The sequence below is a fragment of the Amblyomma americanum genome, chromosome 8, assembly GCF_052857255.1.
Source record: "Amblyomma americanum isolate KBUSLIRL-KWMA chromosome 8, ASM5285725v1, whole genome shotgun sequence".
Classification (NCBI taxonomy): Eukaryota; Metazoa; Arthropoda; class Arachnida; order Ixodida; family Ixodidae; genus Amblyomma; species Amblyomma americanum.
Genome location: NC_135504.1, coordinates 160,571,944 through 160,596,536, shown reverse-complemented (window position 1 = coordinate 160,596,536; position 24,593 = coordinate 160,571,944). Strand labels below are relative to the sequence as shown.

Below are 24,593 nucleotides of genomic sequence, written 5' to 3'. Positions count from 1 at the left end.
TCTTCCTGTTCGCCAGTGCAGAGTAGCAAGCCAGATATTTATTTTTCAGGTCAACCTCTCGGCCTTTCCCGTCAATAAACCCTATCTCCCTCTCTTGAACGTGCACATGTTCTGCTGCTCTTCCTTTACCGGGCCACGAGCATCTCTCAAGCTACCCTTGTAGCTTTTCGCCCGAAGTCTTTTTTACGTATGTCTGGAAATAAACTTTCTTCAATTCAATTATATAATCAATTTAAATACATAACTTCAAAAATATGCATTTTTAGCTCCTAAAGTTGGCTTTCCGCAATGCACATTTTTAAAATGGCGTCGCTCGCATTTCTAATAGAGCGAATACAGAAGGCGTTTGTATATTTTATGCTGTAAAAGTAGTTAACGCAACTTTAAATATGTGTATTTTTGAATTTGTATTTTTCGAAATACATTGTCAAGAAAGAAAATTTAAAAACTTGACGCAGCTTCTCTGTTGAGAGCTTTTAATTCCTTAATATAAGTTGTTCCTTGAAATCAAAAGTAAAAGTTGATTAGTTAATTTTAGTTAATTGCTTAATCACTGGATTCAATCACGCACAGACTGTCTGGCTCGCTGCAGAATCCACGTGCACAGTTCGCACCGACTTATATCTCGCAAGGTTTAAAAAGTGATCTGTAAACAGGAAAAAAAACACCCGGTATACATAGGAACGCCGCGAAGGACTTCGTAGATCCTTACCGTAAATGGGGGCGTCGTAACAAGGTTTGAATGCAATCAGCTAACTCTCCTTTCTGAGTTCTAGCATCATAAAAGGCGCACAAAAATGAGATCGTAATGCTACGGGCTGCAGTTTAGAATGATGATGGACAGTGATCGACCGCTGATACAGTAGTTAAAATTATCACGAACTGCGTTATGAACTGCTACAAGTATTTTTGCCTGGTTGTTAGAACTGGTTCAATATCCTTAGGTTATTGCGTTCCGTGCGCTACCATGGTTAGCGTCAGAATCATCGCTTATGACCTCCGAAAACTCGATTCACTAGCACATTGTTTCCGATTCAATATACCCTCATTAGAGCACTTCTCTATACTCATTTGAAACTCAACAAATCATTTAGCAGTGGCCTGTCCTGTGGGAAACCGGAACCTGGCAATTCGAGATTTGCTTATCGGCAGACATACACAATTCCATGCGTTTTGTTGTACGGCCGCGCCGTTGAGAGAGTTGTTTCAAACCATGGCCCGCACAAGCGTACTGGCATTGCTCCGGAGTTTGACGCCTTGGCTTGTGGCAGTAATTCCGTGGCGCATGCGCACAAAGGCAGAGAAGGCCTCGCACCAGCATTTCCTATACATGCTTCGTTCGCTGTAGAGCTGGTAGCAATCCCAGCAGACGCGCTCGAGCTGGTCGAGATAGTACTGCTCGAAGTTGCCACGGCAGCCAAGTTCAGAGAACGTGGGCCGGCGAGGGTAGCGCGCTGCGCAACCGCCACGCTGCGTCACAGCCACCAGGCCCCACACGAGCAGCGCAGCCGCCAACCGACGAGTGCGGACCCCCGAGAATCTGGCACTCATCTGAAACAAGGAAGAGGAAAGATAGAGAGGATGACTGTGAGTGTCAGAGGACTCGGGTTCTAGTGCAAACGAACTACTTCACTAGGTTTAACTGATACCTGTACCACACGCGCAGAAGAAATGGCAGTAAATAGTTAAGGCCTTGAGTTTGTCAATGACATAATTTTCGGAGTTGGTGCTACACGTCCACATTTAATGTCACTATACGAAAGTCACGACGAAGATAATGCTTGCAAGGCAGTGAAGAATTTCACCTAATAAAAACGGTGCTAATGAGCACAGTATCTCAGGAATGCTAATAAAATGCAATATAAAAATTACTCCGCAGAAAATACGGCTGCTCTTGCTTAACAATTCGAGAAAGTAGCCATTAACTCCCGTGTCAGCACACAAGCTGAGAGTATCTGTCAGAAGTCCTGGTAAAAATGGCGCCCTTCTCAACAGAAATGCCGTGGGGATTCCTCATCTGACTGAATAGTTATGAATTAACCATTTACTACTGGTTAGGAAGTTGTTACTAAAAAATTTTCGCAATTTTCTGCGTTTGGAATGCGAACGAGAGTACACATTGCCCGGGCGAGTGAGTTGTGGCAAACTGAGTAGGTCGCGAATGGCAGTAAGGCTAATGCCATTTACCTTATGCCTATCGCACCACTCGAATGCCATTAAAACTTGAGGCAGGGAGGCAGGTAATTGCGCTAAATTTGCCCGTGTGGCACAGGTATGAAGTCCTTCAATGAACTGAAAGTAACGACATCTCCTCCTCCTCCTATGCCGGCGCTCCTTCTCTCGGCAGCTCTCGGGCGCCGACAGTGGCAGCACCTAAGCAGGGGGGAAGCTAGCAGACGCTCAACGCTATAGCCTTTTGGCGCACAGTAGACAGTGCGTGCGTTTTCTGCCTTGGCTGCGGTCGAAATGAGATCATGGCATAAGAGATTAAAAAATTATGCTCTCAAATGACTGCCCCGAGCAATGTGGCGCTGCTTTATCTTTTTTTTTTGTACTGCGATCACTTTGATCGTGGTGCACGCGGTGGGGGTGGCGCGCGCGGCCGAGCTTGCAGACCATCCTCAGAGTTGTTTCCCAACGCTCGAGTTTTCACGCACACTGGATCGCACGCCCGAATCAACTGTTTGTGGCATTTTCTGTCTTCGATTCATCCGCCATAAGATCATGGCAAGGGCGATTCAAAACTTTTAGTTACCCAAGCAACTGCCACCACCCATGTTGCACTGCTTTATCGGAACTTTTTTAAATTGCGATCGGTTTGTTCGCTTTGATCGCGGTGCACACGGTTCAAGTGGCATGCGCGAGCGAGCTCGCGGCACAGCAGTGAACATTTTTTTTTGAAGCGATGTTTATTGCCTCAGGGCATATATGTTATGAAATCAGAGGTGAGGATGATGCTTAGATAAATGAAAAGAGGTTGGCTGGTCTAATGAAATCAAGTAGTGAACGATGATATGGACCGTCTGTCCAGGCAATATAGGAATCTGGATTGTCCGGTGAGAGACCCACTGCCGCCAGGTGCCCAACTCTCGTCGGCGTCAGCGCCGGGCAAACCCACAACAGGTGGTGAATATCCGCCTCACAGCCTCTGATATTGATGACGGGACACCCGAGGCGGGGATACAAATCTTTGAAATGCGGCCACTTGCGTGTCACAGCTGGAGCATAGTTCACAGCAGTGAACCTCCTCGGATTGTTGTTTTTAGACCAGCGTCTTTTGCCCAATCTTATTCAAAACTTAACTCCGCCAAGAGGAAGTGGACTGATAGACATACGACTAGACTTGCGGCCTAGGCTTTATTTGAAAGGATGGCGGTGTAATGCCGCCATAATATATGCTCTCAAAGGCGCGTTTGCTCATGCAGTCGCCTGTGCGTAGGCGCCTACTCATCTTAATTTCTTTCGAAATGCCGCAAAGCATAGCTGTTATTTCGGAGTTAGTATATTTCGGACACCTCGCAGGCTCACGTTAAGAGGATCCGACTAACTCTAGTTCCTCATTGTTTGTTTGTAAATAGGTGAATAGGGTGCCCGAGTTGCGCACTGCAACGCGGTTGGGAGCAGAATAACTTCGGTGTCGGCTTAATTATTTGGGTTGAGTAGCAGCAGTCAAAAAACGCTTTTAACCGCTACTTCGCGCGCAGCTACAGCTCTGCATGACTGACTAGAATGTTGTTTGTTTAGGTGATGGTCATTTTGGGTCAGTATGCAATAATGGCTGACAAGAGCGCATTGTCTTGCCTCGTGGAATTTCCGTGCATAACGCGCAGTCGCATGCCACATGCGCAGACTGCCGCAGTTAATTAATCGCTTTCGGTCGAAGCAGCGTGAGAAGAAAATTCAAGCGGTGAAAAACCAAATCTCGAATTTACTCAGCCCTATTTGCAGTAAAATGTTGTTTGTGTAGGAAGTAGTCAACGCAAAAACTGAAAACACAAGAAAAAATGTATGCAACTATGTTTAACGGAGCTCCTCGCTCGCATTCTCAAGTATGATCCATGCAGATGTAGAGAACAAATACAGTCGACAATGCGCGTAACGTCAAAACTAGACCTGCACAGCGAGCTGCATTACCTGCGCGACTCAAATTTCGAGAACCGCCTTTTAGTACCGAGTTCGTGAGCGAAGGAGTCCAACTGCAACAAAACGAATACGGCCCGCGATGCGCGCAACATGAACAGCGTCGCTAAAACAGCGAAAACCGCCTCTTTGGTATCGTGTTTGTGAGCAAAGGAGTCCAACTGCTACAAAAATAAAATACTTCCAGCGAAGCGCGCAGAATGAAAGCTAGGCCTGCAAAGCCAGCAGCGTGTAGGTCAAACAGCATAAAGCGCAACTTTCGAGTCGAGCCCGCGAACGTGTCCTGGTACGAACAAACCAATGCGCCACTTAATGCCCGTGATATCAAAGCCGCACCAGCAGAGCTTAGCAGAACAAGCGGCGTGACGGGCGGGGTTAAGACAATGAGAAGCACGGCTTTCGTAGCCCGCGAGCGAACGAATCCATCTATACAAGCATGCCAAACGGCATGACGACTGCAGTCGCTCGCGCTTCACGCCAAATCCTTCGAAAAAAACGCGACAGCTGAAGAACGGCCACTGAAATCGGATATACGCGGATCCAGCACATTATCAATGTTTTCCTGGCTGTTCTTACGAAGCAAAATCTTGCGGCGAGCCGCTTTGCTTTTTTCGAACGGAATGACGAAAAAATTTTTCTCACTGCCTCTTCGGTTGTTGCACCAGTAAGCACAACAGAAGCTCGTCGTCGCCGCGGCGCGTACACCGTCAAAGCTGGAAAAACGCTGCCCGCCAAAACTGTCGCACGAAAAGAAAACGAAGCGCGATTTCTATCCCCGACAATGGCACCGGCGTCTGCTGCGGAGCCACAAAGCACGCGCTAACACGTGACCACGGTGCCTCGGCCAATGGGAGGCTCGATTATCTGGCCAGCGCGCTAGGAGGAGAAGGGAAGCCGGAAATTTCAAAGCTTTTCGTTACTTTCGCTTCACTTCATTGAGGGGCTTTAGGTCTAACCGGCCCATCGAGTTTGTGTGAAGCTTGGCCTTGAAGGTGTTCTTGGTAGTACGTAGCATAGTAACAGGCCTTGCAGACACGAGACAACTATTGCCGCGACTGCTCTTCGAACCAGCGGCGGCGTGAGCAGATAAGCTCCCTGGCCGCTGCTTCAAGACTTGTAGACCAAGAAGATGTCGAACTCCTGAAAACCCAGGCAACAGCGAGCGAAGCGCTCCGAGGGACCTTTCAAGTTTGCAAGCCAGCACGAAGGCGCAGTATTCGCTTACAATTTTAAAAGGCCTACCGGACGAGTAGGAGCTGAATTTTGACGTGGCCCAGATTTTCTTGAGGCGCTCCCTCTTGGCTGTCGAATAGTTAGCCTCGCCCTGCGAGGCTAACTTTTTCTATCCCGTCCTTCTGAACGAGTATGGCACCTATATATATGCTGCTAGCATCAGTGTGGATTTCGGTTTATGCATCTTGAACTAAATTTCGAGGACCACAGGGAAGTGCAATCCACGCTGAAGCTCTTTGCATGCTTCATGTTACAAAGTAACACGTTTAAAACAGCGCCTGCCTTCGTCAGCTACGTTAAGGGCTCGGTGATGCGCGAAAAGGTTTAGATAAATAGTCCGTAGCATCTGCACCATCCATGCAATCTGCGCAGACGTTTTATGTGAAACGGCTGCGTAATACTGTGTGATAGCAGCTCCTTTGAGCTAGCAGAAGCATCAAAGCACTTATGTCTTTTCTTGTACAGGCGGCGTATACCGGATACCACTCAGCCATTGCAAAGTGTGCATCGTCCAAACTGGCCGGAGTATTAATGACCATCTTAGAAAAGACTGCCGCTCCTCTGTAGAAACTGCCACGGCTGCTCCAATGCGCTGCACAAAACAGCAATCGAGGAAGCAGCAAAAAATCTTGACGGAGGAATACTTGAAGTGTTGTGTATTTTTATATGGCTTGCCTGATAGGCTGAGTTCAGGGGCATGCAGGCAGCGGGAAACAATCCACATAACCTAAACGCTTCCATCGTTTTCGCGGACACCCGGCGTACCTTTTCGCCGCAGAAGATGCTACCGCGCCGAGCTACGGCCGCATGACCACACGAAACCGGAATGGCTGGCGTGGGCTGCATCGCCGAGGCACGTGCGCTGCGCTTATGTCCCCTGGACGGCAGAATTCTGCGCATGTGGCGAGAAGTTGAACGAGCGACGCGACCATCCATCAGCCAGTGTTCAAGGTGATCCAGGGAGCTGGAAACAACGCACAGGGCCTAAACGCTTACTTCAATTTCCCATGTACGTGCAAGGTTTGGTTTCTTATTCTTAAGTATTCAGTTTCTCTATCACCCTGCATTTGTATCTGTATTTCGGAAACATAGCGCAAAAAAAGACACCAACCACAAAGATGTTAACGGTGTAGGCACCGACTTGGAAATTTATTTTAGAAAAAGCCACCACGAGGAATATACAGGATCCGATCATCACTATCACTTGATGAGCATGCGCAAAGAAAAGCAGAATCACAAGAACGGCGAGTGAAAAATAAAAAAAAAGCTCGGTGAAGCGGTGCAAATGAGAAAAAGAGAGACAACACCCACTAAAACTTAATCAGTGCCGAAGCGCCATTTCTTTTTATGGGTTGTTTATTATAGGTTGTAACGAATAACGCGGCCAAAATGAAGGAAGATTTTGAAAAGTGAGTACTGGAGACAAGTTAGGCTATACCATGATTGGCTTGGAGTCCAAGTTTTGGAGCGGCCAAGACGAACCCCCAGGAAACTGGCGGAATTTAAGCAGCTAGCAGCGCAGACGACTGAATTCTTGTGGCAACGAGCACATATTGACCGACCGCAAACAGAAATGTTGTCGAAAAGGACAGGAGAAGACCTCACTATTAAAGGAAACGCTGTCATTTCCTCTGAAATACGTAATATTTTAGAGAAAGAACCGAACTATGTGTACCTGCCCTCCATGCAAAAGCAAGCATTAATCGCGTTTGTTCGTAAAACACTAACAAGAGCAAAGGAAAAGTACAGAGAGCGCCGAATTGAAGATGGGATAGCCTGCGTCAAGAGTAATGAAAGACACCTGATCAATACGAAACCTTCGTTTCAAAAAGTTACCACTTATCTGCACCACCAGATTCTGGTTGCGCTGCAGTGCGATAAAAAAGGTGGCGTTGCCATCTCACCAGCAGGCATGTTTCAAGAAAAAGCCCTCCCCGCGATTCATAACAACTTTAACATAGTCAAGTTTGACTCGTTGCTCTGTCGCCGTTCCGCAATTCATCTACTGGAATGACTAGGCCTTGAAACTTTGGGGAAACATAAACTGAAGAAACGTAAAACGTAACTTTTCACTAGCTCCATCATCATTGAAAAAACACCTATATTCTACCTATGTCCGACGCAGTCTTGAGTAAGCTTCATCCATATGGGGCCCTGGCAATGCATCACTGAATAAAACATTAGAGAGTGTACAAAATCGCTCTGCTCGTATCATCCTCGACAATTACCACCGCACGGCAAGCGTCACTAACATGAAAAAAGTCTAAATTTGCCCCCTCTCGCTTTCTGTCGCAAGATTCCTCGTATTTGCCTCTTCCACAAGATTTACCATCATGACGACCAACTGAGATCTTGCGTGATCATAGATGCCGCTCGTGTATCTGCACGTGTCGATCATCGCTACAAAGTCGCCATACCTCGCCAAAAACACCATGACGTATGCACATTCATTTCTACCAAAAGAATCCCGTGACTGGAACCACCTACCTGCTGCCCTAGTCGCTGTCACCAACAACCACCGCTTTCGTGCATCGCTTACTAACATATTTTAAAGTCCTTTTTTTTCATTACTCACACTAGTCGTTTATCACGCTCTGTATAACATTTCCTTATCTTTTTAATACGTTGATGTGAAAAATATAACTTTATATGCTGCCTCCTATTCAGCCAATCCATTGCGTATTTGCAGCCTTCCAGTGTGCTTCGGATACGTGCCGTTTTTGTTGTTGTTTTTTTCGTTGTTGTTGGTGTTGCCTTTATTTTCATTATTTCTTTTCTATGCTTTATGAAATTGCAAAGTGTCACTTGTATTTCTGCCCCTCCCCTCTGCAATGCTTTTGCAAGCCCTGAAGATAAAGAAAAAAATTCAATAATAAATACAAAAAATTGGATGCTAAGAAGTATTTTTCACTGTCAAAAACAGAAGCCTGATCGGCCTTTCGGAGTCATAGTGTCCAAGAACGACACCTGGCAAAACTCGTGAGGTCCTACCTTAAACGGTAACGTAACACCTTGAAGACTGAAGGTCCGTTCCTCATGCGAAGTTACGAAGAATTGGTCGACAACCTCGAACAGGGTTCTTACAGTGCAGTGAACGGTTTTTCAATTTACATAGCAGACCTTTATTACTGAGTGCCTCATGGCAAGCTGCTCTGGGTGCTCCGTGAAACGATATCTGAAAGCGGAGAAATAGCGTTTCAGAACGGCGCGGGAACCAGCAGTGATTCGCTCCTTTCCGTGCTGGAATTCTGCCTCGCGTTGACAACGATCTTTTCAGGACATTTCTATATTAATAAAAGAGGCACTTGTCAAGGTTGTTCGGTTGCACCTGTGTTATGCGACGTATTGTTTTCTGCGCTTGACAAGCACATTCACGTAAATATTTGAGAACTTCTTGTGGTAGTGTTCAGATACGTCGATGATTTGTTTATCATTCTGAGGAAATGTCATGCCAGAGAATGCGAACCATTTTTTCAGAGCACGGGACCACCTACAGATTGCCGTATTCAGTTCTTACATACTGAATTGAATTGCACCAACCTTAATATGTGCTGGATGTGCCATCTAGTACATATGCGCTTAGATAGCGCGCACTGCAAAGTTGTTAACAGTTGTTAACGAAAAAACGACGAAAGTTGTTAACGAAAAACAAATTCGTCAACACAAAGCGAAAAAAAGATGCATCACGCAAGGTTGGAAGATTGTAATTATTGCAAAAGAGCTGTTTGAAATGATGTTTCAGAAAAAACCTTAATGCTAGAAGGAAGCGATTTGCACTCACCAATAGCCACGACCAAATATGAGTGTTTGCATCGTTCTGTTTCAGCGAAACTGTGTTTAGTCTTCTTGATATGATCTACTCGATCCAATGTGTTCGGTGCTGGGAAAATATTTGAAGACGCAAATTTCAAATGGTGTTTTGCTGCAGCAGAGCGCATGGAAAAAAAGATAAACGGCTGAATTTTCTGCGCATGGCCAGTGGCGGGAGATGGAGAGATATTTCCATTGCTGTTACACTTCGGGGCCGAGACTATTGAGAAAGGTTGAATCGAGCAGCTTTGTTTTGTATAGATTCCAACATGTTATTAGGGTAGGCACGGTGAGGATTCTAAATGACTGATGCGTATTCTATCGCAGGCCTGATTATCATGTTGAATCCGAGTAGTCTTGTGTCCTGCTTGGCTTGATGCAGTTTTTTAAATCTTTGGTAGTGATCAGTTCAATATGAGTGCTTCAGTATAAATGACAGTTAAAGTTTACATCGAGGTATTTTACCGACGCAGCAGTTTCAATGACAGTGTTATCAATTGTGTAGGCATTAGTACTCGTGTTAGTAACGGTAGTAAACTTAAGATGTTTAGTTCTATCTGCGTTAATTACCATTTGCCGCCAGCCGCACTACTGAATTAGCTCATCAAGGTCAGTCTCTAGAGCAACGATGTCGCAAGGGTTAGATATCACTCGGTAAATTGCGCAAAAATTTCAAATAATCTTATTGTTGAAGTTATGTTCGACTTTATGTCATTAATATATATTAAGAAAATCAGTGGACCCAGCACCAAATCACGGAGTGCGGAAGCAACACCTGTACATTTTGATAAGAGGCTCCCTAACTTAACTGAGTGAAAGCGGTTTATTAGAAATGATTTAATCCACTGCTTAGTATGTTGATCCAGCTGCAGGTTACGTGTTTTTTCATCAGGCGGTTATGAGGCACGCGATTGAAGGCTTTCGAGAAATCAATAAAGGTGGAGTCAGTTTAGAGGGAACAGTCGAATGATTGATGAAGGTCTGTTATTAACTGAAATAACTGTGTCTGACGCGGCAAATGTTTGCGGAAGCCATGCTGGTTGTTATGAAGCAAGTTGTCCTGGTTAAGATGACTCATAATGTGAATGCATGTTATGTGTTCGAGTATCTTGCATCATAGTGAGGTCAGCGAAACTGGCCTGTCGTTATAGGAACAGATGTGTTGTTGTGGTTGTGTGTTGAGTTTAATGGGCTTAAGCAGCTAAGGCTACCATGCACCAAGCTCAAGGCATAAGAAAATTGCTTTCGGCAGGTTTTTACTAATATGTGAAAAGGTATGATGGTGTTCTTACATCATCATACTTTTAAATAATTATTCCTTTTACCTGTTATTGAGAGAAAAAGAAGATTTATAAACATTGTAACGTTTTTCAAGGAGGACGGGTAGCCTCTACAGCCGTCCTTGGCGGGGCAAAGATCTGGAGGCTCCCAACTACTCAAATAAAAACCTCAGCCTTTATTTTTTTTTCAGGAATAAGAAAGTGGCTGAGGTGCATCAGGTGAAGCACTGGGTTATGACTTACATTTTTTGAAGAAAACTTGCTTCTGTTAAAAATCTAAAAACACAAGACATGTTCACATTTACAACACCAGTTACGAGCAGTGCTGAGTGAATAGAGATACATTGGTTATAAAGCGGAGAAAACCCCTTTTGAAGCGAAAACTTCATTACGCCAGGTTTTCAAGAAGGTAGCGTCAGTGAATCCTTGCACAACCCGGGTCGCACAATGCCTACGGGAGGCTGTGATAGGAGCAGCCAACTGCCAACGCAGTGTCGCATCAGTTAATTACTGCCCCACTGCGCTGGTAGTTGTATGAGGACTCGCCGCCATTTATGAATGTTAAGTAGTGATTGAGCAATTCTGCATATAGGTCCATTAAAGCACAAAATACATCACGTCTCTTAAGGCGGAGCTCAAGTGCCTCCTTCAGTTCAAGAATCACCACCTGCTTTAGCAATGTGCTCGGTTTAACTAAGTTAAAACCCTACCAATTTTTTTCTTAGCTTTTCCAGTTTCCAGCATGAAAATAAAAAGTAACTGCACGTAAAACTCCACGTATATATACTAACTGCTTTGTCTCGTTTTGCCAGCAGAAAGTTGTCTGTAATGTGTGTGTGGCCTATACAGAGACGGCAGATAATGACTTCCTTGAGACGTTTCTGGTACACAGATGACTCCCATTCCCCTAAAACTGGTTTTATTAAGGGCAGTTTGTTATTTATTTAGTTGTTCCGAGCAGACTGCCACTTTTTCTTGCTTTACAATGTACTAAATTCATGTAAACTTTATAGGAAATATTAACAATTTCAATTTCCTTGACACAAGGTTCAGCAGGGCCAAGATCTGCTCTTTCGTTTCCTTTTAAGCCGACATGACTTGGTACCCAGCAGATTTTTAAAGCAAAGCTTTATAACTCTACTGGAGTGCGGCTCCAATGGAGCGTGACATCTCCTGGAGCATGGCTCGGCTTGAGCCAGTAGGCAGGCCCGTGCACTTTCCTTTTCTTTCTTATTATCAGCAACAGCAGTAGGAGTAGCAGTGTTTAAATTGGTCTCATTATAGATGTTTCTCCCTTTCATGTCTTGTCTGTCAATCGTGGTTCATATCGACTTGTCATGTGTTTTCTTATCCAGGGATATGTTCAACCCTGTTCATGCCATGGCTCATAGCCTCCCATTCTGTACACGGGACGCCTTGCTATGTTACGGTCAAATAAACTTTTTAGGAAGGAAGAAACTTCCCTACAACGAACTCTGGACTCCCTTTGTTCGTTAAGAAGGAAAAAAAAATGCTATTGCATTACATTGACACACACGCGCCTATAACATCACACTGAACGCTGACGGTTGATAATTGCTTTCTGAGGAAAGAAAATGGCGCAGAGAGAGAGAAAACTATTATCACGAAGGAATTCGGGGCCTGCTCCGGGATCCCCACACGACCCCAGAGAACTAAACTATTTGTTCCTAAGGTCCATAGCACTGGCCCGGCCGGTGATGGTGCCGTAAACATTCATCATCATCATCATCATCATCATCAGCCCTACTACACCCACTGCAGGGCAAAGGCCTCTCCCATGTCTCTCCAATTAACCCTATCCTTTGCCAGCTGCATCCACCCTTTGCCTGCAAACTTCTTAATCTCATCCGCCCATCTAACCTTCTGCCGCCCCCTGCTACGCTTACTTTCTCTTGGAACCCACTCCGTTACCCTTAAAGACCAGCGGTTATCTTGCCTTCGCATTACATGCCCTGCCCAAGCCCATTTCTTTCTCTTGATTTCGACTAGGATGTCATTAACCCGTGTTTGTTCTCTCACCCACTCTGCCCGCTTCCGATCTCTTAACGTTACACCTATCATTTTTCTTTCCATGGCTCGCTGCGTTGTCCTTAACTTAAGCTGAACTCTTTTCGTTAGCCTCCACGTTTCTGCCCCGTAGGTGAGTACCGGTAAGATTATGCTGTTGTACACTTTCCTCTTGAGGGAAATTGGTAAACTGCCACTCATGATCTGCGAGAATTTGCCATATGCGCTCCACCCCATTCTTATCCTTCTAGTTATCTCCCTCTCATGATCCGGATCAGCTGTCACTACCTGCCCTATGTAGACGTATTCCGGCACCATTTCTAGGCTCTCGCTGACAATTGTGAACTGTTGTTTCCTTGCTAGGCTGTTGAACATTACCTTGGTTTTCTGCATGTTAATTTTTAGACCCATCGATCTGCTCTGCCTGTCTAACTCGTTGATCATGATTTGCAGTTCACCTCCTGAGTGACTCAGCAAGGCAATGTCATCAGCAAATCTCAGATTATTTAGGTATTCTCCATTTATTCTTATTCCCAACTCTTCCCAATTCAGGCCTCGAAATACCTCCTGCAAACATGCGGTGAACTGCATTGGCGAGATAGTGTCTCCTTGCCTGACGCCCTTCCTTATTGGAATTTTATTGCTGACTTTATGGAGGACTATAGTAGCTGTGCAGTTGCTATATATATCTTCCAGTATTTTGACATAAGGTTCTTCTACCCCCTGATTACGCAATGCCTGTATGACTGCTGAGGTTTCCACTGAGTCGAATGCTTTCTCGTAATCAATGAAAGCTATATATAGAGGTTGGTTATATTCTGCGCATTTCTCTATCACCTGATTGATAGTGTGAATATGATCTATTGTAGAATATCCTTTACGAAAGCCTGTCTGATCATTTGGTTGATTAAAGTCTAACGTTGCCCTGACTCTATTAGCGATTACCTTAGTAAATACTTTGTAGGCAACGGATAGTAAGCTGATCGGCCTGTAATTTTTCAAGTCCTTGGCGTCTCCCTTCTTATGAATTAAGATAATGTTTGCATTCTTCCAAGCTTCTGGTACAGTCGAGGTCATAAGGCATTGCGTATACAGGGTGGCTAGTTTCTCTAGCACGATGTCCCCTCCATCCTTCAACAGATCTGCTGTTACCTGATCCTCCCCAGCTGCTTTTCCTCTTTTCATTGCTTCTAAGGCTTTCTTTACTTCATCTTTCGTTACTGGCGGGATGACGCATTGCTGTGCACTGCTGTCTTTCTCATTAGTGCTCTGATTACATTGGCTACTGTACAGGTCTGTGTAGAACTCTTCGGCTACGTTAACTATCTTATCCATATTGCTAATGACATTGCCCTGCTTGTCTCTTAATGCATACATCTGGTTTTTACCTATGCCTAGTTTCCTCTTCACTGTTTTTAGGCTACCTCCGTTCTTTATAGCATGCTCGATTCTCTCCATATTAAACTTCCTTATGACGGCTACCTTGCGCTTTATTAACTTTGATAGCTCCGTTAGTTCTATTCTATCGGTAGTGTTAGATGCCTTCATGTTTTGGCGCTTCTTAATCAGATCTTTCGTCACCTGAGATAGCTTCCCGGTATCTTTTCGAACTGTCCTACCGCCTACTTCTACTGCGCACTCCGTAATTATTGATGTCAGGTTATCGTGCATTGAATGAACATCAAGATCATCTTCCTCAGTTAAAGCCGAGTATCTGTTTTGCAGCGCTATCCTAAACTCCTGTGCTTTCCCTCTTACGGCTAACTCGTTAATGGTCTTCTTCTTCGCTAGCTTCTTCCGTTCCCTCTTCAAGTCTAAGCTAATTCTAGACCTTACCATTCTATGGTCGCTGCAACGCACCCTTCCGAGGACGGCCACATCCTTAATGATGCCAGGTTTAGCGCATAGTATGAAGTCGATTTCATTTTTAATCTCACCATTGGGGCTCTTCCAGGTCCACTTCCTGTTTTCTCGTTTGCGGAAGAAGGTATTCATGATCCGTAAATTATTTCTATCCGCGAATTCGACTAATAACTCTCCCCTGCTATTTCTAGAGCCTATCCCATAGTCACCTACCGCGTGGTCGTCAGCCTGCTTCTTTGAAGCAGTAAACATTCATAGATAACAATAAAAGGTTATAAGTGCAGGGCACATGTATACGCATGCAGCGATATTTGGACCTCAACTCGTAACTGTGTTGGTTTTGTTTCATGTATTAGCTAAAAACACACACACATACACAACAATATAAGCATCTAGCCTCTCGTCTTGAGGGCTTGCCATATGTTTATTACTCAGTAATATCGCGAATGAGTGAATGAATGAATGAATGAATGAATGAATGAATGAATGAATGAATGAATGAATGAATGAATGAATGAATGAAAAACTTTATTGTTAAGGAGGATTCTCGCGCAGTAGGTAGGTCTCTCAGTCAAGGACCCCAGTGGCTTTTGCAGTCTTGCAAGCCCTGTCGATCACATTGAGCTGTTCTTCAGGCTTCAAACAGGACAGCGCCGCGTGCCACTGCTCCGCTGTTGGTGTGTTGTCTATTGGCGCTGCCTGCGTTTTCTGACAGGCCCATTCTAACGTGATCAAGAGTTGAATGTTCCCCGAAGTGCGGACTTCTGCTGTCATATTGCCACGGACCTGGCTCGAGCTACCTGCGCGCTAAGCCGTGACGAGGACGAAGTGGTCGCGTTCGCGTGAGGCGCGCTCGAGCTGGCTCTGTTCTGGGCGATTAAAAAAACCTAATAATAATAATAATAATAATAATAATAATAATAATAATAATAATAATAATAAATAATAATAATAAAAAACCTCGGCCGTTCTGCGGTCCCCCTCTACGTCTACGACTGTTCTCCGTCTGGCCTGTGACATCTGGTGGAGGTCGCTTGGGTATTCTCGGCTGATGCTCCATCCTTCCTCGGAGAGCCGAAGCACAAGCCCGGTGCCTCTTGTGCGAACCCCCGTCCATCGTGTCAGCCGCAGGCTCCGCGGCTTGTCTCCAGAATTCGGACTCCAGCCTCAAGAGAGCGCACCCATGGCTACGACCACGGCAGCAAGGTCAGACAGCGCCCCGTTCATACCTGCTTCTTTTGTGAGCCTGCAAAATCCCCGGATCCCGAAGCCCTTTCACGGCGGATACTCGGAGGACGCCCAAGACTGGCTTGATCAGTTCGAGCGCGTTGCGCGTTTCAACGGCTGGGACGACAGTGCTAAGATCCGGAACGTTTACTTCAGCTTAGAAGACGCCGCTCGGATCTGGTACGAAAACCGCGAGACGAGTCTAACGACGTGGCAGGACTTTCGTCGCCAGCTGTTGGAGACTTACACCAGCAGCGATCGCCGTGAACAGGCCGAGCATGAATTGACCGCTCGCATTCAGCTACCAAACGAGAACGTAGCGATGTACGTGGAGAAAGTGACGCGCCTCTGCAACCGAGCGGACCCGACCATGACGGAAGAGAAAAAGCTCAGACACCTGATGAGAGGCGTGAAAGAGCAATTGTTCTGCGGTCTTGTGCGAAGCCCGCCCAGAACAGTCGCCGAGTTCCTATCCGAGGCTGTGCTCATGGTGAGGGCGCTCCAGCAACGGTACAATTTCTACGACCGGCAGCTAAACCCTATCTCGGCTCTACACCCCCTGGATGCTGCTTCGCGGGCCAATACAAGCTCCCTTCGGGACATTGTGCATTCTGTGGTCCGTGAGGAGCTGCAGAAACTTCAGGGGATTTTTCCTGTGGACTCTCTGACTAGCGCCATTCGGGAGGAAGTTCAGCAGGCGCTCAGATCGCCCGTCGCTCCAGTAGACCCGCCACCACAGCCAGCTGCTTGGCCGCCAGCGACGTATGCGGACGTGCTGCGCCGTCCTGCGCCGGTTCCCTGCGCGCCACCGTATGCCCCTTCGGTAGTCGCAGTACACGCCGAGCAGCCGGTTCCCTACTGGCAAGCTCGAGGACAGGCGCCGAGGAAGACCGATATTTGGCGTGCGCCAGACCGACGTCCCCTGTGTTACCATTGTGGCGAGGCCGGTCACATCTTCCAGCGGTGTCCATATCGGCCTCTGGGATTGCGAGGCTTGTCTGCAGGTAGTCCCCGTCCGCGGCATGCCGAACAGCCTCAGGAGTTTGACGAATACGTCACCCGCCGGAGTGGTTCACCACCTCCTCCGCGCCGAACGTCCCAATCGCCCTCACCTCGCCATCCGTCGCCTCATCAGTCCGGTTATGGACCTGGTGCACAGCGTGGGTCCTCGAGCCCGCACCGGGAAAACTAGAACAGGCGACCTTTGGAGGCGAGGCCGCCGAACGCCGTATTGCCGAAAAGCTTCCACCGACGCGCCGACTGACCCTTCCCGAATCGGCGACCGCGATAATGATGACGACGACGACGACGACGAAGACGGCGCCGACGACTGGGTCTAGTAAGACCAAGGTCTCCCTTGACATACCCGTGCTGATTGACTCTAAGGAGGTTAGCGCACTAGTGGATACGGGTGCGGACTACTCGATAATGAGCGGTAGGATGGCTAAGGTGCTGAAGAAAGTTATGATGCCGTGGGCAGGGTCACAGATACGTACGGCTGGTGGCCACGTGGTTACGCCGCTCGGAATGTGTACGGCAAGAATTACGGTGCGCGGATGCACGTTCGTGGCAACGTTCCTCATTTTGCCTGAATGCTCACGAGACGTCATTCTCGGTCTCGACTTTATTCGAGAAAATGGTGCGACTATAGACCTTCGAAATCGATTGGTTACATTTTCAACTGAACTCGCTGCCACCAAAACCGCCCCCGAGAATTGCAGAGCCCCACTGCGTATATCCGACGATGCCGTAACGGTGCCTCCACGGGCGAGTATTCTGGCTAGGGTCACTTGCGACGCGCCACATTGCGGACAACGTGTTGTTGAGCCAAATGTCTCTCTTTTGCTCACCATGGGTGTTTGCGTAGCAAAAGGGCTCGCCTTTCTATCTGACGGTCGCACTGAAGTCCTCGTGACCAATTTCAGTAATGAACACCGCCATTTATTTGGTGGCACAGCCATCGCCCACGTCGACCCCGTCCAAGAGGTGGCTGAGTGTTTCGCATGCCTAGAAGACACGCCTGGTGAAGTTGACGAAGAGGCAGTACGCGCCGTTCACATAAACGAGGGCCTCCCGCCCGCAGAAAGGCCGCAATTGCAAGAATTGTTGCTGCAGTTTAAGGACTGCTTTACCTCGTCGTCTTAGCTACGTCAGACGCCCATCACTAAGCACCGGATAGTCACGCACGATGGCGCGCGCCCAATACATCAACATCCTCATCGCGTATCTCCCCGAGAGCGGGAGGCCATCCAAACGCAAGTGAAGGAGATGCTCAATGACGGCATAATCCAGCCATCGAATAGTCCCTGGTTGTCTCCTGTCGTTCTCGTAAAAAAGAAGGATGGCACGCTGCGCTTCTGTGTGGATTACAGAAAACTTAACAGCGTAACAAAAAAAGATGTCTATCCGCTACCTCGTATAGATGATTCCCTCGACAGACTACGCCAAGCAAAATACTTTTCTTCGGTAGATCTGCGCAGCGGATATTGGCAAATAGAAGTTGATGAGAGGGACCGGGAGAAAACCGCCTTTGTCACCCCGGACGGCCTCTATGAATTTCGTGTGCTCCCCTTCGGACTCTGCTGTGCTCCAGCAACGTTCCAGCGAATGATGGATACCGTGCTCACCGGCCTTAAATGGCAAACATGTCTAGTATACCTGGATGATGTAATCATTTTTTCAACAACGTTTTCGGAACATTTGCAGCGGCTCAGAGTGGTGTTAGAAGCCGTCCGATCAGCTCATCTTGCTCTAAAGCCGCAAAAATGCCATTTTGGATTTACTGAATTGAAGTTTCTCGGGCATGTCGTCAGCTCCGAGGGCATCCGGCCAGACCCTGACAAAATTTCTGCCGTCGCGGACTTCCCGGTTCCCACTGATAAAAAAGCCGTCCGACGATTTCTAGCCATTGTTCGTACTACCGACGTTTCATAAAAAACTTTGCTAAGCTGGCCAGTCCTCTGACGCGCTTGACACGAGATGAGGAGCGATTTTTGTGGGGTGCCGAGCAGCAAACTGCTTTTGACGATCTACGACGTCGGCTACAATCACCACCAGTACTAGCCCATTTTGACGATGATGCCGCCACTGAAATTCACACGGACGCCAGCAACGTCGGTCTTGGAGCGGTTCTCGTCCAGCGTCCGAACGGTGTCGAAAAAGTAATCGCTTATGCTAGCCGTGCACTTTCCCGTGCAGAGTGTAACTACTCTACAACTGAGAAGGAATGTTTGGCCGTAGTATGGGCCATCACAAAGTTCCGCCCCTATCTGTATGGCAGGCAGTTCAAGGTTATTACTGACCACCACTCATTGTGCTGGTTGACAGACTTCAAGGACCCATGTGGCCGCCTAGCACGTTGGGCATTACGCTTACAGGAATTTGACTTCACGATCATCTACAAGTCTGGTCGCAAGCACACTGACGCTGACAGCTTGTCGCGTTCACCCGTGCAACCTTACGAAGGTAACACAGAAGACGAAGCATTCCTTGGTGCAGTCACGTCGTCCGACATCATCGCACAACAACGTGCGGACGACGAGTTGAAGCTGCTCATGGAGCATCTAGAAGGTCACCATCCCTCGATACCCTCCCACCTGGCTCGTAGGCTGCCATCCCTATGTCTTCGAGGCGGAGTGTTGTATAAGAAAAACTCCGCCTCCAGTGGTAAGAGTTACCTTCTGGTTATACCAGCCGCCCTCCGCCACGAGATCCTCTTCACCTGCCACGACGAGCCGACCTCTGGGCACCTTGGATTCACGCGCACACTTGCCAGAGTGCGGCAGAACTACTATTGGCCCAACCTTGCCTCATGTGTGAAGCGATATATTCGGACCTGCCGTGAGTGCCAGCGTAGGAAGACGCCGCCTCTGAAACCGCCTGGCATGTTGCAACCTATCATGCCTCCTAACATACCCTTTGAACAAGTCGGCATGGACCTCCTCGGACCATTTCCCTTGTCGTCGGGAGGAAACAGATGGATAGCTGTTGCAACCGATTACCTGACGCGTTACGCCGAAACGCAGGCTCTCCCTCAAGGCACAGCGTTCGAAGTTGCGCACTTCTTTATGCGTGCAATAGTGCTTCGACACGGCGCTCCGTCCGTCGTCATCACAGACCGAGGGAAGGCATTTACAGCTCAGCTTGTCCACGACATCTTTGAGCTGAGTCACACCAGCCATCGAACAACGACAGCATACCATCCCCAAACAAATGGGCTCACAGAACGCCTGAATAAAACACTGGCCGACATGATTTCCATGTACGTGGATGTGGAGCACAGAACCTGGGACCAAATACTCCCCTACATCACATTCGCGTACAACACTGCGACTCAAGAAACAACCCGCTTTACACCATTCCGTCTAGTCTACGGCAGAGAAGTGCGGATGATGCTGGACGCCATGCTCCCGTGCGGGGATGATGACTTGACACCAGATGCGGGCTCCTTTGTCGAACAAGCCGAGCAAGCTCGCCAGCTTGCTCGTTTGCACATCACAGCTCAACAAGACACGGACTCCAGACGTTAGAACCGGCGCCACAGGGAGGTTACCTACAACATCGGTGACCGTGTGTGGGTGTGGACCCCTGTCCGCCAAAAGGGATTGTCCGAAAAACTGCTGCACCAATATTTCGGACCTTATGAGGTGCTCCGTCGTGTTGGAAACGTGGATTATGAGGTTGTTACACGTGGAACTGTGGCTACCGGTCGTCGGCAACCACGGACTGACATTGTGCATGTAATGCGACTTAAGCCATACTTCTCGCGTGAGAGCGATGACGCTCCACTTTAAACTGTGTTCGGGTTCTGCGTTTTAATTTGTTTCTTTTTGTTCGTTTCTTTTTTAAACATTGTCTTCCTGCTTTTCCTGTTCGTTTTCTGCTTTGTACATACCCTCGCATCGGGACGATGCTCTTCTTTTTCGGGGGACTAATGCCACGAACCTGGCTCGAGCTACCTGCGCGCTAAGCCGTGACGAGGACGAAGTGGTCGCGTTCGCGTGAGGCGCGCTCGAGCTGGCTCGGTTCTGGGCGATTGAAAAAACCTCGGCCGTTCTGCGGTCCCCCTCTACGTCTACGACTGTTCTCCGTCTGGCCTGTGACAATATGTTGAAGGATAGATTTTGCTTAGTAAACTGAGATGGGGGTATGTATTACTCTGCAGTTGTCTCCAGGTAACCGACTGCTCTCTACTAAGCTTTTTGTGTGGAGGGGGGTAGGTCCTCCTGAGGGCTCGTTTGTGCACCATTAAGTTGACGACTACAAAAAATAACTACTTTTAAAACGACTTTTATTGAAAGTGAGAGAGGGCCGTCGATTTGAGAGCGAAGGAGGGCGAGCCAACAGATTTTTTGAAGTTAGGTGGGGGTGAGGGAGGGCCATGGATTGAAAAGTGGGGTTGAGGGAGGGAAAGTACGAATGAGCGCATTTTCCTACCTCTGCTCTCAAGGTAGGAATCGAGGTTTGCGTTTGAGAGCAGTTTTTGCGATTTGTAGAGCTGGAGCAACTGGACTTTGCTTTCATTGCCGCTGCAATCGAGCCGACGACGCCGGGGAAGGAGCACAGCACCACTACCGGCATTCCTAGCAACGAAGGCAAGTCCAAATTCACTCTTCGGAAAAACCCACCTGCCCGACGTTGGCAGGCACCACTCCGACGTCTACAAGCGAACGACTATAAAATCGTCGTCAGGCCGCGAGGCATGGACTTGCGCACCGTCGCGCCACGCAACATTCTCAGAGCTACCTGTGTAGCGTTCGACCTACCGCTTGAAGAGGTGGTGAATTAAGATAGTCTCCGTGTTAACACAGTTAACAACACATATACCAATAGCTCACCGAATAAGCCAAGGGCTTCGGTGTACAGCAACCTGAGACTGCTCAAGATGGGCGACAAAACGTATGAAGTGACATCGTACGTGTCAGCGTCGGATGACTCTACGAGAGACGTCATTTATAATGCATAAAATGGCGGGACAGCTGATGAGGTCAGACAGGGATTTCTGCAGCGCAACCACGGGATTCCAGTGGTGGATACTCGCCGCCTCGGACAATCAATGTCCATCCTGGTGACTTCCGCCGGCACGAAAGCTCCAGACACCATCTAATATTGGGAGAGTCCTTTCCGTGTGCACCCGTACAGGGTGCAGGTCGAAACCTGTTTCAACTGAAGAAGAGTCGGCCATCGGGCGGACGTCTGCTACAAAACCAGGACCCAACTGTTCCACAGATGCGGCGAAGAACAGAGTTGAGCTGAGTTTAGGTGTTAAATGCTACAGGTGGGGTCAGCCTTGCTTTATCTTCCGGCAACTGCTCTACCGTAGCGTCCCTTCTATATTAACAATGTCCTAAAGCCTGTTGCATCTACCCCGCTATGCGCACAGACTCTAATAATATCACGCATTCTCTCCCGCAGTCACCATCTATGCACACAATCAATCCACACAGTCCACATCACAGTCCACTCCAGAAGTAGCCATCTACGCACATATTCAGTCACAGTAGAACATAGGTCATTGTAGTGCCACAATCTATACATACATTCACTCACAGTATAATGTAGTCCACTCCGGAAGACACCATCTACGCACACATTCAATCACAGTAGGCCATAGTCCGTTGCTGCTGTCACCATTTAGAAACAAGATCCGTGTCCTGCGGAAATGTTAAAAGAAGCCCTGCAGCCTCCCTCCTGCATGTCTGGTTTCCACTCGGGTAGACAATGTCCTGAACTGTACTGTAACGGGTTCCTGTCTTCTTGAAGGAAGCGAACATTACATATCTTTCCGCGTTGTACTCTGGGCAGTACATAATATAATGTTCGATATCCCCGCACACACCACATAAAGAACAGAGCGAAGACGATGCTATGCCCATCTTATGCATCCAGGCAGGAGTGCGAGCAGAGGCCATGCGAATTCGATGTAGTAGAGTCGCCTGAGATTTTCTCAGTCCCTTAGTCACACATGGCTTGTGGGGCGCCGTCCACAACGTACTGAAATGATCGAGCATCGTTTTCCTGTAGGGACTTTATCCATCTTGAGATACTTTTCTTGAAGGAATTCTTGGGAGCGCTTTATGGGCGAGATTGTCTGCCACCTCATTACCTGTGACTCCTATGTGAGAGGGCACCCATTGGAAATATAGAGTAAAGCCTCTCCTGTGCAGATTCTGCACCAAGAGCAGAGAGCTTATAGACAAGGCGTCAGAAGATAATCCGCGCTCTAACCTCTGAAGGGAAGATTTTGAATCAGGATGACAACAGGTTGAGCGGACAACACCCTAACTTCCGTAAAGCCGCCTAAATAGCAACACTTTCAGCCGTTGTGGAGGATAGGACAGCAGTAAAGCGTACGTACCACTTACAGTCCAAAGAAGGAATGTAAAAAGCCGCTGCGCTAGCTTGTTTTACCTTGTCCACAGAACCATCCGTGAAATTTTGAAGATGGCGGGCATACTCTGTTTCCAAGTGTTCAAGTACAAGCGAACGCGTTGCTGCCAAAGGAGAGCTGCGCTTTGCGCTCACATGGGGAATTGTGACCTTACAGTCGAGGGTCGGAAAAGACCATGGGAGTTTCAACCGTTTCCTTTGCCTTCGGACATTAATGCCTAAAGAACTAAGAGTATTGAGTGCCAAGTAAGCCTTCGACCCATATCTCTTGCACAGTCGCTGGAGAAGAGATCGCCCAGCTACTGTCTCTCTTAGGCGGCCAAGATGCATTAGTAGTCTGTGAGAAGCGATAAGGCTAAGACGTTTCGATAGAGACTCATGAAGCACTACTTTCTTCGCAGCCGCCTGAGGAACTCCAATGACTCTTCTTAGGCCCTTTCTGAGCAACTTCGAGACTTTCAAAGAGTGATGCCGAGGAGGAAATTAAAGGTAATTGATACATTATGCGACTGACCGCCAGCGATTCATGAAGTTTGACCATTGAAGAAGGATGGTTTTCCCATTGCTCACGTGCAATTCTACGAATCACATTGAGACGCGAAGATATAGATGAAACAATCGCATCTAGAGCTTTTCGCCACTGTAGACGGGACTCAATAATGACGCCCAGGAATCGCGTGTGGTTGAGTTGACGGATGGAAGAGTGACCGAGGTCTATCTTCAACCGCGCTTGACGTCTTCCTACATCTGGAAACGGAACAAAGCCGGATTTTTCCACTGAAAGAGACAATCCCACACTTTGAAGGTAAGCTCGTACCGAAAGTAGAGCCTGTCGAGCTATCGGGGCTAATTGCTTGTGTTGGTAGCCAGTAATCCAAATACAGATGTCGTCAGATATATTCACATACGCACTTGCCTGCAACTTTTTTTCAGCGAATCGGGAAGGCCAGCCATACCGACGTCAAAGAGCGCGGGGGAAGAACACTTCCTTGAGGCACACCTCGTGATAGAACCCTTTCGGTGCTTAACGTACTCCCTAAGCGTACACGAACCGCGCGATCAATTATAAAATTGTAAATGAGTCTTAACATATGGCCCTGTATGCCCATGCCTTGCAAACTGTTTAGAATTGAGCTCTGAAGCACTTTGTCGTAAGCTTTCGCAACGTCCAGAAAAATGGCTAAGGTGGAAAGGCCGAAAACTCTCTGGTCTTCAATGTGACTCACCAAGTCTAAGACGCTATCTTGGGCACTAAGACCTCTGCGGAATTCTGTCATACATGTTGGCAGTGCGTTGCTGTCCTCAAGCCACCACGATAAGCGTTCATTTACCAGCTTCTCCATCAGCTTAGCTACACAGGAGGTCAATGACACAGGACGATACGAGGCAAGGTCTGTCATGTCTTTGCCAGGCTTCAGTACTGGACTACATGTGCCACCTTCCATGACGGAGGAACATCGCCAGTCTCCCAAACTCGATTGATGAAGTTGAGGAGCTCCTTCCTGAGTTGCAAGGGCAGATTATTCAGCATTTGACTGGTGATGCCGCCGGGACCTGGTGCACACCGGCACCGCAGGCCACTGAGCGCAGTCTGAAGCTCACGAAGCGTGAACGGGACGTCCA

General features: G+C 47.7%; 1 protein-coding gene across 1 annotated transcript in view; it reads right to left on the bottom strand.

Moving 5' to 3' along the window:
- LOC144102132 (crustacean hyperglycemic hormone-like) overlaps positions 1-24,593 on the bottom strand; it is a 133,957-nt gene that overhangs the window by 16,242 nt on the left and 93,122 nt on the right. Inside the window, exon 2 of the mRNA XM_077635432.1 lies at positions 1,316-1,551. Coding sequence (XP_077491558.1) covers positions 1,316-1,551 — 236 coding nt within the window. The remainder of the gene's footprint in view (positions 1-1,315; positions 1,552-24,593) is intronic.